This window comes from Doryrhamphus excisus, linkage group LG4, assembly GCF_037039965.1.
Source record: "Doryrhamphus excisus strain RoL-2023G ecotype Guam linkage group LG4, RoL_Dexc_Guam_v1.1, whole genome shotgun sequence".
NCBI classification, from domain to species: domain Eukaryota; kingdom Metazoa; phylum Chordata; class Actinopteri; order Syngnathiformes; family Syngnathidae; genus Doryrhamphus; species Doryrhamphus excisus.
Window position 1 is genome coordinate 5,468,997 of NC_136360.1, and position 15,363 is coordinate 5,484,359.

The 15,363-nt window shown below is 39.2% G+C and overlaps 1 protein-coding gene across 6 annotated transcripts in view; it reads right to left on the reverse strand.

The window, feature by feature from the left end:
- Nucleotides 1-780: 780 nt before the first annotated feature.
- adcy1a (adenylate cyclase 1a) overlaps nt 781-15,363 on the reverse strand; it is a 36,220-nt gene continuing 21,637 nt past the window's right edge. Inside the window, exons 10-20 of one of the 6 annotated variants that reach the window (XM_058073585.2) lie at nt 13,851-13,948; nt 13,660-13,744; nt 12,494-12,583; nt 11,424-11,680; nt 9,075-9,201; nt 8,608-8,724; nt 5,610-5,756; nt 5,341-5,439; nt 4,254-4,368; nt 3,055-3,179; nt 781-2,257 (exon numbers count right to left, since the gene is read on the reverse strand). In XM_058073585.2, the coding sequence (XP_057929568.2) occupies nt 1,925-2,257; nt 3,055-3,179; nt 4,254-4,368; nt 5,341-5,439; nt 5,610-5,756; nt 8,608-8,724; nt 9,075-9,201; nt 11,424-11,680; nt 12,494-12,583; nt 13,660-13,744; nt 13,851-13,948 (1,593 nt within the window). In that variant the 3' untranslated portion in view covers nt 781-1,924. Of the gene's footprint in view, nt 2,258-3,054; nt 3,180-4,253; nt 4,369-5,340; nt 5,440-5,609; nt 5,757-8,607; nt 8,725-9,074; nt 9,202-11,423; nt 11,681-12,493; nt 12,584-13,659; nt 13,779-13,850; nt 13,949-15,363 lie in introns of those variants that run through there. The other 5 variants (XM_078790027.1, XM_058073586.2, XM_078790028.1 and 2 more) reach the window with 5 other exon arrangements.

Here is a 15,363-nt window from a genome sequence, read left to right on the forward strand (position 1 = left end):
AGTGTAAACACATTAGAAAATATTGTCTTGAACAGAAAATTCCATTGACATAAAACATATCAAACAAAAGCTCTTGACAAATATTAAATCAATAATAACATATCTGTGGAAAAAAACTACAATGGACAATAGTCATAATCACATACAACAATTGCATCAAGTATGAAAATATCAAATTTACAGAAAAAAAAATCTTACGTAACAACCCCCCCTCCCCACCCCTTATCAACTCTAAATCATTTTATAAAAGTCCTCATTTTTAGAAACTTCAAGCAAGCATTCAAGCTTCTATACAACCATTAAAACTATTTCAATATCAAGAAGAACAACATCATTTCACCCAGGTAACGCTTCCCAACATGTACCAAGACTTATGAAACAAAAGAAAACACACACAGCTGAAAGTATAGAAATTTAGGCATCCAACAAAGAAAATCCACAATTACTGCAGTCACGCATTCCTTGTGCTACAGCCCAACACAAAATATTTGATATGTTTATGAAAATAGGTTGGCACGTTAAAAAAACAGTTGACAACAGCAGGAGCAGGGAAGAGGAACACTCCGTGCTTGTCCAACTTTCCTGAAATATTGTCAAAAAGTTTGCACACCAAGCTTAAGAAGAAGACACAGGTCAAAAAAGCACCTTACATTCAAGAGAACCGCTACCTGTATAGAACATGCTTAAGGACGACATGAAGTGCGTCTGCTGCTTGAGTTGTACTCAGGTTTCATCATTGCATGCATGTAAGAGCCAGTGCATGCTCCAACACTAGAGGAGAATTTCTATTTATGAGGAAGACATCAAAAGAGATTTCTCTGAATCCTCATAAACATCCGTTTTATTTCCAATACCAAAGTACCTTTTAAAAATCCAAGAATATTTTATACCAATTTAACAAAATATTACACAAATAAATACTCCATCAGGAATAAGTTACAATTACATGACACGGAAAATAAGCTTTATAAAGTCATGCTTCAACTCCACACAGATACACACGTCTGTGGCTAACGATGCACGTTCTGCCAGCTACATAGACTATGAGGTCAAAACAGGATCCAGCTGGCTACAGCATGCAAAAGTGAATATGCTGAGATAGGAGACAAACTACTTTATTGCTACACTTTGCTAAGGAAGAATCTGGAAGTCAAGCATCACAGGCAAACAAATAGCAAACATGAAATGCAGCAATGGCTTCATGCACTTAAAAAAAAACATGTTTACCTCATGTAGCATTAGAGGATTACAATAAGGAGTACGCTCTCCCAAAATTGATTAAAAGGCAGTGCCCTGTTGCAATTTGGCAAGTTTATAGGATAATTACACATTTGGCTCCATCTGCTTGAAAAACTCCTGGTCAGAAACATCGCAGCAATAAATTAATCTGAATTTCACTGTCATAAATCAAGAATATTTGAGGTTTAAGGAGTAAATGTGCTCTGAGACGGACGTGTTCACTAAGGCAATAACACTGATTTGGCTTGATACTGTGAAAAAGGGGTCGGCTAATGTGGTTAAAGGAATTGTTTGTGCGAGAATTGCGTGCTACACTATCAACTGTGCATGTGTTTATGATGATATAGTTTATTGTATTTGTGGATACAGTTAGGAGTGAAATCCTGGACACATCCTTGGCCTTTGATTGACTACAAAGCAAAGAGAATGGAGCATCCTGTATCCTGTTCATGACTCCCTGCGGCGTCAAACAACAAACTCAAACATGGACGGAGAGTCCAATCGAGGCCCCCTGTGATCAGTCCTGGATGCATGCTGAGTCCAAGTCCAAGTCTCCCATTAGACAATGTTTGTCCCTCAGTCTCACTGCACCCTACAGATACGTAGGAGAGCGGAGAACGTTCTTCTCTCTAATGTCTTCCCTCATTTTCTTATTCCTTTCTATTCACCATGAAGACAGTGGACATCACACGACTGCAGTGGGGACAGAGGGCAAGTACCTACTGGTGCTGGTGGAGGTCGTTGGTTTAGCCATGCTTGGGCTTGGGGTCCTGATTGTGCCATAAGTGTTCACTGTAGGGGCGGGGCTTAACTTGGTGCGCACGTTGCCATGGGAGAAGGCGCTCGAGCGACGCTCAGTATTACGAGGCTGCTGAACGGACTGAGATAACAGACAGCAGCCTTGCTTCCGCCCTTCCAGGAAGTAAGTAAGCATCTGACCTTTGCCCTTTACACTGACCTGGCCCCGACAGACAAAGTTATATTGGTCTGCGATGACACGATAGACATCTTCTGTCACCTGGAAAAGAAATACAGAACAATGATGACACAATATATGATCTGTCTGATGGGGTGACAGACGACATGTTCATGATAGATCCCTTGAAGATAAAATAAACAAAAACTGCAGTTTTTAGCTTATTGGGCCAATCGCAGACTAATAGCTCATGTTACATCTCAAATCACAATGGGACTTCATTCATTCATTTTCTACCGCTTATCCTCACGAGGGGGTGCTGGAGCCTATCCCAGCTGTCTTCGGGCAAGCGGCGGGGTCCACCCTGGACTGGTCGCCAGCCAATCACAGAGCACATATAGACAAACAACCATTCACACTCACATTCATACCTATGGACAATTTGGAGTCACCAATTAACCTAGCATGTTTTTGGAATGTGGGAGGAAACCGGAGTCCCCGGAGAAAACCCACGCACGTATGGGGAGAACATGCAAACTCCACACAGAGATGACCGAGGGTGGAATTAAACTTAGGTCTCCTAGCTGTGTGGCCTGCATGCTCACCACTCGTCCGCCGTCTACATCTTCCTCCCAAAAAAACACAGGTATAAAAGGAAGTTCTCCTGCTAATACTGTTTCATTGAATTCTTGTATAGTGTTTTGAGGCGACAAAGTGCTATACATGTGAAAGACCATATTTTGTTGTAATTACCAATCTAAAGGTAACAATCTTCCATGGTATTGTAGTGCCCAATCCAGGGTGTAACCCAAAGTCAGGTGTCTTGAGGATCCTTGTAAAAGTGACGGGAGTTACTCAGACTCTGTTTTAATTAAATAATAGACTGATAAAACACATACCTGTATTTTCCCTTGTACTCCAGTACTATCCATTCTGCTTGCTACATTCACTGTATTTCCCCAGATATCATACTGGGGCCGTCTGGCTCCGATGACTCCGGCCACCACTGGACCCACATTTATTCCTGATCGCACAAAACAAAGCAACAACATCAATAGTACAGCATCACTCTCCATAAGCTCATTTTACAATAGCCACATCAGAAGTGAATATATTTTCTAATCAGATTGTGCTTGTGGACTGCTGTACAGTATGTTATATGTAGTCTGGAGACGATATGATGAAAATTGTTTTTCATGTTTGACAACATTGCGGTGACAATGACCTTTGATCTAAACCAGGGGGGCCCAAATGTTTTCCACCAAGAGCTGGATAGTCAAAGTCAAAGGATGCGATGATATGATTTTTTAAAATATATTATGGGAAAAGGTTCAACAAAATATATATTATTAATAATAATATTATTTGTATCAGTTGTTAACTGTCAACATTCCAGTTTTTTTGTCCTTTATTTTCAACATTTTTGCAGGATTTTGTGTTAAATTATATTTCTAGCATGTGCTGCAGCCCAATAAAAACCACACGACAAATCATCAATGGCCCAAAGACTGCAGTTTGGACAACCAAACTATTCTCTAAATGGAGAAAAAAGTAATGTGTTCTACTAAAAAGTGTTAGTGCATTGGTTTGTAGCTGTTCAGTAGAGGTGTCCCGATCCGATATCAGCAATATAGAAATATAATACCAGCCTAAACTGGCACTCCAATATAAGCAGTCAATTCCAGACTGAGCCCAAAATACAAATACCTAAAATAAATAAATAGCTGTTTAAAGCTTAGTTTTTTTCCCTGCATGCTCAGGAAATAGTCTTCTATAAAAACTTGTGTTTCTGCAAAGTTGGTTCACACATGTGACGTCTTTCTACATGGAGCAGTACAGTCCGGGGACAGGATGGTACTGTATAAACCGTCCTTTGCTGAGACTGAACAAGGCCTTCTGTCGCAAAGCTCCCCACAGGATACCCAACACAATGGAACCCAAAACTTCACGTATTGCTGTGACGAGTTTCCTGGAGGGGGACGCTCTCTCTGATGCATTTCCGAGCAAACTTACTCGCAATTAGTGTCAATAGTGCCCAGTGCAATAGGTCAAGACTATTTATGGTCTGTACGTGTGTAGTGACCATGTTTCCACTCACCTACTCTCAGGACAAAGTCATTGTAAGACTGGTAATTGATGGCATCAAGGACGTCAAACATCTCAATGGCAAAATCTGACACTGTGCATACATGAGATGTGATGGACTTCTTTGCCTGGAAAATATTAAATGCATACCATAGACACACATAAATAAACAAAAAAAACCAATAATACAATAAACAATAATATCACGGCGGTCGTGTGGTTAGCGCACAGACCTCACAGCTAGGAGACCTGGGTTCAATTCCACCCTCGGCCATTTCTGTGTGGAGTTTGCATGTTCTCCCCGTGCATGCGTGGGTTTTTTCCGGGAACTCCGGTTTCCTCCCACATTCCAAAAACATGCTAGGTTAATTGGCGACTCCAAATTGTCCATAGATATGAATGTGAGTGTGAATGGTTGTTTGTCTATATGTGCCCTGTGATTGGCTGGCGACCAGTCCTGAGTGTACCTCACATTAATTTAGTCTGAATGCTTTAGAAACAATGCTAAGCTTTTAAACTTTTGGTTGAAACCTTACTCACCCCACCCCCGTTTTACCATTTATTGTGGAACAATAGCCAAAGAACTTCTGTACCTAAAAAGTTCCTCTTCTAATGTAATGAATATGTAAGATATTGAAATGGAATATGTAAGATCTTTATACCATTGGGTTTTCCATTCCATACCTCCAAGCTAAATATTGTGAAGCTGTTTTTGAAAAATAAATATAGGCAAACCTTAAAAAAAAAATATTTTCAGTGTAATTAAACTGCTATATTTTTAGCATCAGTAGTACTAAGATTCTGACTGTTCTGTAACGAAATGTTCTTGTGTTTCTTTCACATAGCCAAAAGCCATGACGCTACCCAAATATTCAAGGACAGCTTTACATTTACTTTTGGGTATGACTTTTTCAGGCATTTCTTTGCATATTGAGGGGTTAAGCACTCTTTATGAATGCAGGTTATACTACTGATTAATCCCAGACAGGATATTTATGGAGTGGAACATGATGATGCAGTTAAAGGACTCTCGACATTTTGAGCCATTATGAAAAACACATGTTTTACACATTATTACACAGTAGACTTTGCATGTGTACCTGGGAGCCAGTTGTAGGAACAAGTCCTACTGCCGCCATGTATGTACTGCCAATCGTCTTAATTTTCTCAATATCTCTGTAGCACTCTTTGTCCATCAGCTAGAGAGAAAAATGAATAATGGGGTGAAGCACAAGAAAACAAAATTACTTTTGCATATTTTGTTTTAATTTGAGCATTTTTTAAAAAATGATGACAATGTTAATCGTTTACTAATAATGGAGCACAACTCTCAAATATACTGAGTAACCAATTAAAATAAGGCTTTTACCTCGTCAAAGTCAGCTATGATCTCATTGAGCAGCCTGAGACACTCGACACCCATGTTGTTTCCATCCAACTCAATGTAGAAGTCGTTGAAGTTGGCGATAGAAGCAAAAAGTACTCCAACCTGAGCGTAGGACTGATAGTACAAGTCCTGGTGGGGACAGGGATTAGCAGAGCAATGTTTGTTTTGGTGTTATGGCCGGACATTAAAAATCATCTAAACACATGGGAGAACAATGGCAAAACAATTAAAAGTTCATTTTAAAAATGCCTCTCAGGGAAAAAAAACAAAAAATAATTGACTTTGACTGAACATATGGATAAATTTAGAAAATTTGTTCCATCTTCAGGAAAAATTTATTACTGTTTGCAACAAAAAATATTTACCATGATTAAGTAAAGAAGTTTCAAATTCGAGACATTAAAATCTTACAGTGGTTTATTCTGAATACAGTGTGCAGGTGAACTTTAGCCTAGAGGAACAAGAGGAAGTCTTGTTGTATGGTGCGATTATCAAAGGGACACCAACATGCCGGAAATGTCCTTCCTGACTCTAGTGTTTACCAACCTTTGGCCCAGACCGATGCATTGACTGATGCATACTGCTAGTTTTGAAAGGATCGTTATCTTAAAATACTGTATTGGCTTTTTCACCCTCCAGAGTGGCAATTATGTTCAAGGCAAAAGACAATCGGCAGACATTTTATTAGGTTGTCTTGCCTCACGTCTGAGCAGGCTTCATCAGTTCATGGTGTCAAAGTGAACACAAATTTGGTGTGGACAACATATAATGGTGTCAAATGACAATTGTTAGGATATAATGGAGTGAAGCCTCTGTCCGTCAATGATTGTCGTTTCAGTTCAGTTCAGTTCAGTTCAATTTATTTGTCTCCCTTGGGAGAAATTTGGTTTAGAGGCAGGGTACAGCTGCATACTACCAACAGAGACATACAGTACATGACAGACATAGTAAAACCATATACAACAAGCATAAAGGAGAAAATAAAAGAAACAGAGCATACAAACACCAGAACCATACTGGTTCCCAGAGGGATCAATGTGCAAAAGGGGATCATCTGAGTTGTGCCATTACCAACTGGTAAGCTGGTAAGTTAAAGTGCTAGTTCACATATAGACCAGATTTCACATTTGCTCCTTTATGAGCTGGACTGAGAGAGGAACAAATGAGTGTTTGTAACGGTTGTGTTTACATAGCGGAAACCTGTACCTTCTCCCTGAGTGCATTAATATGTATTCATTGAACAGAACGTGAGAACTGTCATTGAGGATGTTTTTTGCTTGGGTGATGGTGGCCTGATTGAACAGCTCCTGAGGGTCGAGGGGGGAGTTGCCCATAATCTTTCCTGCTACTTTGACCAGGTTGAGAATCTGGGATTTTGATTTGACGTTTAGATTCCCAAACCAACTGGTGATCCCATATACCGTAAGATGGACTCGATTGTTGCTCTGTAAAAAATTAGCATAATGTCTTTGCTGACACCGAAGAACCGTAGTCTCCGCAGGAAGTGAAGGCGCTGATGGATTCTAGCACAGACAGCGGCGACTTGTGTCTGCCAGCTCAGGTCACTGTCTATGTCAGGGGTCTCAAACACGCAGCCCGCGGGACACTAGTTTGAGGCCCCCGCCTTGAAATGGAAGTTTAATGTTAGTGCGGCCCGTGCAAGTTTGATATGGATGCTGTATGGTATCATGTACCCAGAAAAAATGATTACGTTTGATTAATGCTCCTGTTAAAGGTTAAATAACTCATAAAAGTTATTCTGCCTATCCGTGTGGAAGTGGTAAGTTTTTGGCTATTTAAGTTTGAAGGAAATAACTTGAAGGCTACCGTTTAGGTCGCTAGCTCTCTAGTTTGCGAGTTAGCATGTGTCTCAAGACCCTGCAGTTGCGCAATATGTTGTAAATAAAAAGAGTATAAATGTGACTATAGTCGTGTTTTGTCATGTCTACAGGGCTCTAATAATGCTTTGTTAATTTTAATCTGAAAAAAATAATTTGTCTACCCACCAACTATATGTGGTTTCTTAAGTTTTTATTATTTGCCGTTTTATTATTATTATTATATTTATTTATTTATTACTGATTGATTGATTTTCTTTATTCTTGATTTGTTTATTTATTTTTCATCTTATTTTGTGCAGAAAAATAAAAAAATAAGATATTTGAGAACAGTGTAATGTTTTATCAGAGCTTTTATTGTAGAAAATCGGAACCAAAGCACTGAAAAAGTTTGTATATTTTTCTGTTTTTAATAAATGCGTTTTTTTTTTGGAAAACCTGATGCGGCCCAGTCTCGCCCAGACCCTAGCTCCAGTGGCCCCCAGGTAAATTGAGTTTGAGACCCCTGGTCTATGTGAATGCCCAGGTACTTGTATGATGTCACCTGTTTTATATTGTTTGGGTGATTTCAACGTTGTTAGCATCCCATTCAGATGTAATGGTGGTCATGGATCCACCTGCAACAAAGGTGGCTGTGCCTTGTTTGTTTGTTAGAGACTAAATGACTGAGTCTTTTAGGAAGGAATGAAAGGACAGCATCTTACTGTATGTGGGAGAAAAGAGGTGTCATCGACCACCCCCTGTGTTCAGAGATGGCTTCTCAACCTTAACTTAGGAGGCTTCCCCTACTCCTCTTTCAAACCAGCCTTCTCCTCTCCTCAGAATGTGTACATTTTTGTCCTCAAAAGAGTGCTGATATGAAGAGTTATAGCTGGACAGCATACACCAGTATGGGATGTCGTGTCTTTGGGGTGTACCAACCCCTGTCTCAAAGTGTTACTGGGTTTGAAGTGTAATGGTATTTTGTTTTTGTTGAAAATACTTCTATGGTATGACAATGGTATAGCATTTACTATTCTTTTCTTCCTCATCCACTTTGCTTTTGTTCCTTTCTGGAAGAAGATGCACTTTTTACAAACAGTGAGGAAGTCTAAAGCCCTTAAGACGGCTGATCCTGTCTGAACATGTCTGTGGTTACTTACCATGTTCCTGGGGTTTGACATAAGGAAGTGTTGAGCCACATGTGCTGGGAGCAGGTTGAACAGGATCCTCTTGTTGTCCAGTTTGACTTTCTCCATGTCATCTCTCTCCTCTTCCGCCTGACAGAATCAGCCACACACACACACACACACACAATCATAGAATGACATATATGGCCATTTCCTGTCAGGTGCAAGTAGCTCAAACATAAATCTATTATCTGTACAAATCGATGCAATTGCGTGTTCTTGTCACTAGATGGTGCTAATCATTGTCTTTCATTTTTAACTGTTATGAAAGTCTATAAAAGCAAATACCTTCCATGAATTAATTATACATACACAACTGTGCATGCCTTTCAAAGAATCACAATCATTTAGGCACATTTAAAAAAGCAACAACAGACATGGCATGAAACAAGTCATTTCTAAATGTACAAAGCCTTTGTTTGATGTAAAACTCAACATACCTGAGTTGCCCATAGATAGTCAAGACGCAGCTTCAGGTCAAGCTGTCTCGAGTGGAGAGCCAGAGCACCAGAAAAGAGCAATACAGCCAACACAGGATCATATCCCTGTGTGTGTAGAAAGCCACCACTGAAAGACAGGCAAACATGAACTCTCTTAATAAGATCTGGAAATACTGTGCTGGAGGGCAGCGGTAATAACTTTCATGTATGTAAGACTCTATGTTAGTGTGTTATGTTGGTGAACCATAACACATAACAAGAAACTATTTTGCATTAAGAATATCATTCTCTCCAAGTTACCATTAGTAGAATTAAAAAGACACCAGAAATGACAATAATTATCCCAAATGTGTCATGATGAAATGATGTGACAGAAAATATGGCTATACTATGACTGTACTATTAACCTTTAAGAACCCAGGCCCATTCGTGCATAAATTACAATTATGGGGGATATGCCACGGAAAAAAAGAAGTGAAACAAACAGAATAAAATTCATGAATTCAAGCTTTGTCAGGCTGCACGGTAGTTGAGTGGTTAGCGCGCAGGCCACACAGCGACTAGACTCGAGTTCAATTCCACCCACAGCCATCTCTGTGTGGAGTTTGCATGTTCTCCCCATGCATGCGTGGGTTTTCTCCGGGTATTCCGGTTTCCTCCCACATTCCAAAAACATGCTAGGTTAATTGGTGACTCCAAATTGTCCATAGGTATGAATGTGAGTGTGAATGGTTGTTTGTCTATATGTGCCCTGTGATTGGCTGGTGACCAGTCCAGGGTGTACCCTGCCGCTCGCCCAAAGACAGCTGGGATAGGCTCCAGCACCCCTGCGACCCTCGTGAGGATAAGCGGCAGAAAATGAATGAATAAATGGTTTGTCATGTTACATATATAGTATGTAATATTGGACATGTATTCCTTATTTATGTATATTTATGTATATGTCCTATTATATGTCCTAAAATAACTCAACATGACAGTTGAGTACCACCGATGTACTTTGAATTGAACAAAAGAACATACATTTATTCAAACATTGAATTGAATTCAGGAACTTGTTTGTCGAGTGGCTTCCTGCCATGTTTGCTATTGTGCTCATCAGACTTCCCATAGCAGTTTTAACCTCTATTTCGACTTTTAAATTCATACCAAGATTCGCCATCATGTTAAATGTTACACATGACTTCAGCAAATCTCTGTTGGGAGTCGCGAAGCAGTCCCATTCTTGAACGGCAGTTTCTTCTGCACTTGCTGCAGGTGAAAATCGATACAGGCTGAGGATGCTGTTGTTTCATCTTCTCCCTAGCCTTCTTCAACAAAAAGAGTTTTTTCTGTCCTCCTTGGCTTTTTAACACCCTGTTTGACTCCCTATACAGCAGGTCCTTAGGAATGTGGCCTGAGTCAACCAATCGTCTGCAACATCTTACAGAGTCCACTCATGCTCACCAGATCAAATGCTTTTGTCAGATCTACGAAGCCTATGTAGACGGGCATCTGCTGCTTTTGACACTTCTCCCGTAGCTGGCTTAATGAAAACATGATATCTGCAGTTGACCGGCTGCCTCAAAAGCCACACTAGAGGCTAGGGTCTGGCTGCATGCCAGGACTCCACAAACCGAGGCCAACCATCCTGAGGCGTGAGATGGCCTGGTAGCTGTTACAGTCACTGCTTGTTGTTCTTCTATAAAGTAACAATGTTGGCATTTTGCATGTACATCCACCATGTACTGGTGGATGTGGTCCTGGTATCAGAGGAGTTCATGCAGAGGTTGGAACAGGGAGGATCTGCCAATTCTGAGGGCTTCTGGGTGAATGTGAGGCAGTCAATGTCTGAGCTGAGCTCTTCCATGCAGTGTAGGTGGGGTAGTCCATGACTGGCAGGTCTTGGATGGCGTCCATAGCAGTGTTGGTGAAGACATTTTGGATTCCTTTCATACATGCCTCTAGAATCCCTAGTATTGGCAGTAGTCTGATTACTCCAACTAAGCCAGTATGTGTTGGCAAAGTTGAGTTTTCTCGGCGTTCCTCTGGGCAGTTCTAAGGGCCCTGAGTTTTGTTGGGGTGTGGGGTGGGCTTACCACCAGTGAAAAGGACTCACCTAATTTATAGCTGTAAGTAAGTACATCATTCGGCCACCGTGCGGCTATTCAATGTACCTATAGCTGTAATTTCTAAACAATAAATGTTATATATTATGAAACATCTTAAAGATAAAAGTCTATACTTCAGTCACATGCTGATTTTTTAAAAAAATTGAAAATTTCACTATTTAAAAAATATGGGTAAATTCACAAAACAGGACTGAAAACAGAGCTATGTAGGACAGTGCATGCCTAGTTTTAGTCTTACCCAACAGCTTGTCGATAACCACTGGCCTCCATGATGATGGTGTAGGTGACAGACAGGATGAGGAGCAGGAGGATCTTTGGAAGTGAAGACACTCTGAGGTAGGGGACAATGGTGAGTGTACCAGCTAAACAAGACAAAAGTGCATATGCCATATTCGGGACAGCTCTATCTGCAGCTGTGGTGTTGGGGGGTTCAACACCAAACACGTCTGAGTGGCTGGAATTTGGTCTAAGTCGACTCCATGGAATAAATCCTACCTACAAGAATGGAAGAAAAAAAAATGTTTGTTAGTTCAACAGCTCATTATCGTGTAATCTGCAAACAACACCAAGCATAGGTCATGTTTTAGGTATTTGGTCACAAACAAGTTAATAGCTAAATAGACGGATAGATTTTACACATTTACGTCATTTGCATGCATTGGCACAAGGAGTGCTTCTTGCATATTGCATCTCAGTGCTACCGGAAGTTGTGAAGTAGGATGTGTGCTGAGTACCTCATTCAATGTTCAAATGTACCACAAGCATTTTAGACACTACAGTAAGACATAAAGAAAGTGCACTGTGCAACACGCAAATGATGAAACTACATTGAAAATACCAAAAACTACAGAGATGTGATGCAAATAGGGGTGTGTGCTATAATTGGTATGTTATAATTGTGATTTGGTTAATTTTTTGGTACAGTAAAATTAAACATAAAACTGCAGGCTACTGTCCAATAAAAATATTCTCCAAAAAAAAGAAAACATAAGAGTTTTACATAAGGGGTGTCCTAACCTTTTCCTCCAAGGATCACATAAAGAAAATTGAACAAGCGGGTGAGTATTTTTCAAGCATTAAAAACGCTAAAACCGTTCCACCATATCAATCAATGTTGAACTATCCGAAGAAAACATTGATATATTAGCTTTGTGTTAAAGGTCACAAAGAAAATTAGTATAGCATCTAACAAAAAGATGCGAGGACTGTTTATATGGATTTATTTATATGGAAAATAAATACAAAACAATTGCAATTTGCCTTCACTGAATTTTTTTTGTACTTTTTGCTTTATAGTAGAAGACTTACCATGCAGGCCTGGGTAACAGAATAAGACAGCAAAACTAGGAAAACACAAACTACTGTTCTGATCTGGATGGTGAGGCAGCCTGGATGACACTGATACCAAAAAGACAGAAAGAAAGAAAAAAAGACAAAGAGGTATCAAAAAACCTTGAAAATGTATTAAAACAGGTTTTACATTTTAAAAATAAGGAAATAAAATGCAATTGTACATTGAATTATATTTTCAAAAACTTGATTTACTACATAGAGCATATAAAGGACATTATATTGGATTATACATTATTTAATTTATAGATTATATAATTTATATAGTTTACATTGTCAATCGTTTATATAATTTTATAAACGAATGCTTAGTTTTGACTGCTATTGTCCCAATAGGATATAGTTTAGCTCTATTTACCAATGTAACCTGTAAGAAAAAACAGTAATTGTAATACATAAATTGATTAATTAATGTCACTTAAAAAAATACATTATTATCTTTATTTTGAATCATTCCATTCAAATTCCTATTGGTTCTTTGTTAACGCTATTGTATAATAATTTCTTTAAAGGGGACCTATTGTGCTTTTTCCACTTTTCTGACCTACAAATGTAGTTAGAATGTTCTATTCTCGTGTTAAACGATGCCAAAGTTTTAGATAATGAGGTTTGCGCATTTTGAAGTGAGCCCTGAAAGAAGTTTGGGATGGCTCAAAACGTTTGGTTTCAAAAGGCGTTGTGGCGAGTGTGACCAACCACAGCGGAGTGGGCGTCCCTTGAGGCGGGCTGTGGGTGGAATACATTAAAAATTTTTCACGGGAACCACGAAATCCAAAGAAATACAGCTGAATTGGTGCAGATTCTGGAAGAACTATAAAGCTTTGTGTGCTGGTTATTGTGTGTGGCTGCTCTATAGGGGTCCACAACTCAATACAAAGGGCTTAAAAATGAGCGTAATAGGTCCCATTTAAAATATAAAAATCTGTGTGGAAGAAAAAATAAAACATTGAAGACAACACCTTCAGAAATCTAAATGATATTTTTTTATTTTTTTGCAACATTCTGTAGAAACTGAATATTTATGGAAAAAATACATGCATAAGGCCTATACCCAACCACGCATTCATTATCTATTGTTGATAAATGGTGGGGCGATATGATGGATGTGTGTAAGACAGTCCTACCTGTACACTTGTAAGGTGCAGGTACATGACACCAGCCATGTGAAAACACACACACAACACCAACAGAAGAAGTACCAGCATCCCCCTGTGAGAGGAAGAGAGTGATCCAAGTGATCCAACTGCAACAGATATATTTTCATTGGATCAATACACCATGGAAAGAATGATCAGGTTAGAATCATTTTACGTACTGTGGGATCATTAACAGATAGATAAGGCCAAAGAATGCATCCAGGATCAGAGAGACAACCACTGCGCTGATGAAATGATCGTCATACACCTGGTTATACTAGGAGAAGTACAGAACAGAGAGAAAGAGACTTTAACATACATACTATAGATTTGACAAATAATAAAGTATTTTGGCATATCATATTATCAGCACTATTAGGACTTTCGGGAAAAAACTTTTTTGTTGTACAACTGTAACTTTGTCTTTTTAGCTTTTATGCATGTAAATTGGTTTTATACTGGTTCATATTTAAATTCATCCAAATTCAGCAGTCATTGGATGACTATAATGATGAGGCACAAATACTCTGACGCTACGTTATGATTTGAAATACACTAAGGTACAGTCCAGTGCAGTGTATTATATACGTCAGAACTAGCCTGAATTTTACCGAGTATGGGATCGAAAAAGAAAATCAGTGGTGTCACACATCACTACAATCGGGAGCAAGTTTTGCAAGTCTCGAGTAAGTCTCAAGTCTTTAATCTCAAGTCTCGATTCAAGTCAAATCAATTCAAACCTCAACTCAAAACAAGATAGGTCGAGTCTTCTGTGATGTCGATGGCATGTGAGGCAACTGATGAAAACAACTTCACTGGATGGAAGGAGGTGATTGGCTATTGCTAATAGTATAGTATACATATATATAACTGAATATTTATAATACAAATATACGTATATAACTTATATGTAACTGAATGGCGGACTGACCTCTGCCAAGGCCAAACGATAATGCCAGATTGTGGCAAATGCTTTTCTTTTTGATTGAAGACAAAATAAAACAGAAATACACAGGAAACAGGCAAATCCAACACAATTATGACAAAAGTGAATATTAAAAGTACCAAAAGGGTATTCATTTCAGTCTAATTTCCATACTTTCATAATTTACAGTAGGGTATCTGAAATAAATATCAAGCATGAAGGATTGCAGCTGCTAATGTAGCCAATTCCTGACTTGCTGTATTTAGTTAGCTTTTTAATTTATCTGCTACAAATCTCTCTCTCTCTCACACACACACACACACACACACACACACACACACTCCCTTTCCTGTGTCTCATTTATTGGTCTATGGGCTCTACCCACGCACACACAGGGGAAAGATATCACATGTGCTTCTCAGATGTTCCCAAATCATTATCCACAACCCCTCCTGAGAGGGTGGGTGAATTACGCAAACACACACATACAGTATATGCACTCACACACACTGACATCATAGACTACAGGCATGGGGGCAAGGGAAAGCAAGGAGAAAAAAAGTAGAGCTGTGTAGGATGTGTGAGAAATCACATCGGAGGGTGCAGTCATGAAGCACGTTATTGTACTGCACGTATAATGAACTCAGTCAGAAGTTTACATGGGATGTTCATGTCATCAATTTATGGCCCCTAATGATTGCAGAGTATAATAATTACACAACGTACATCTTCAGGATCAAAATAATCTGTCTGGATAGTTCAACATT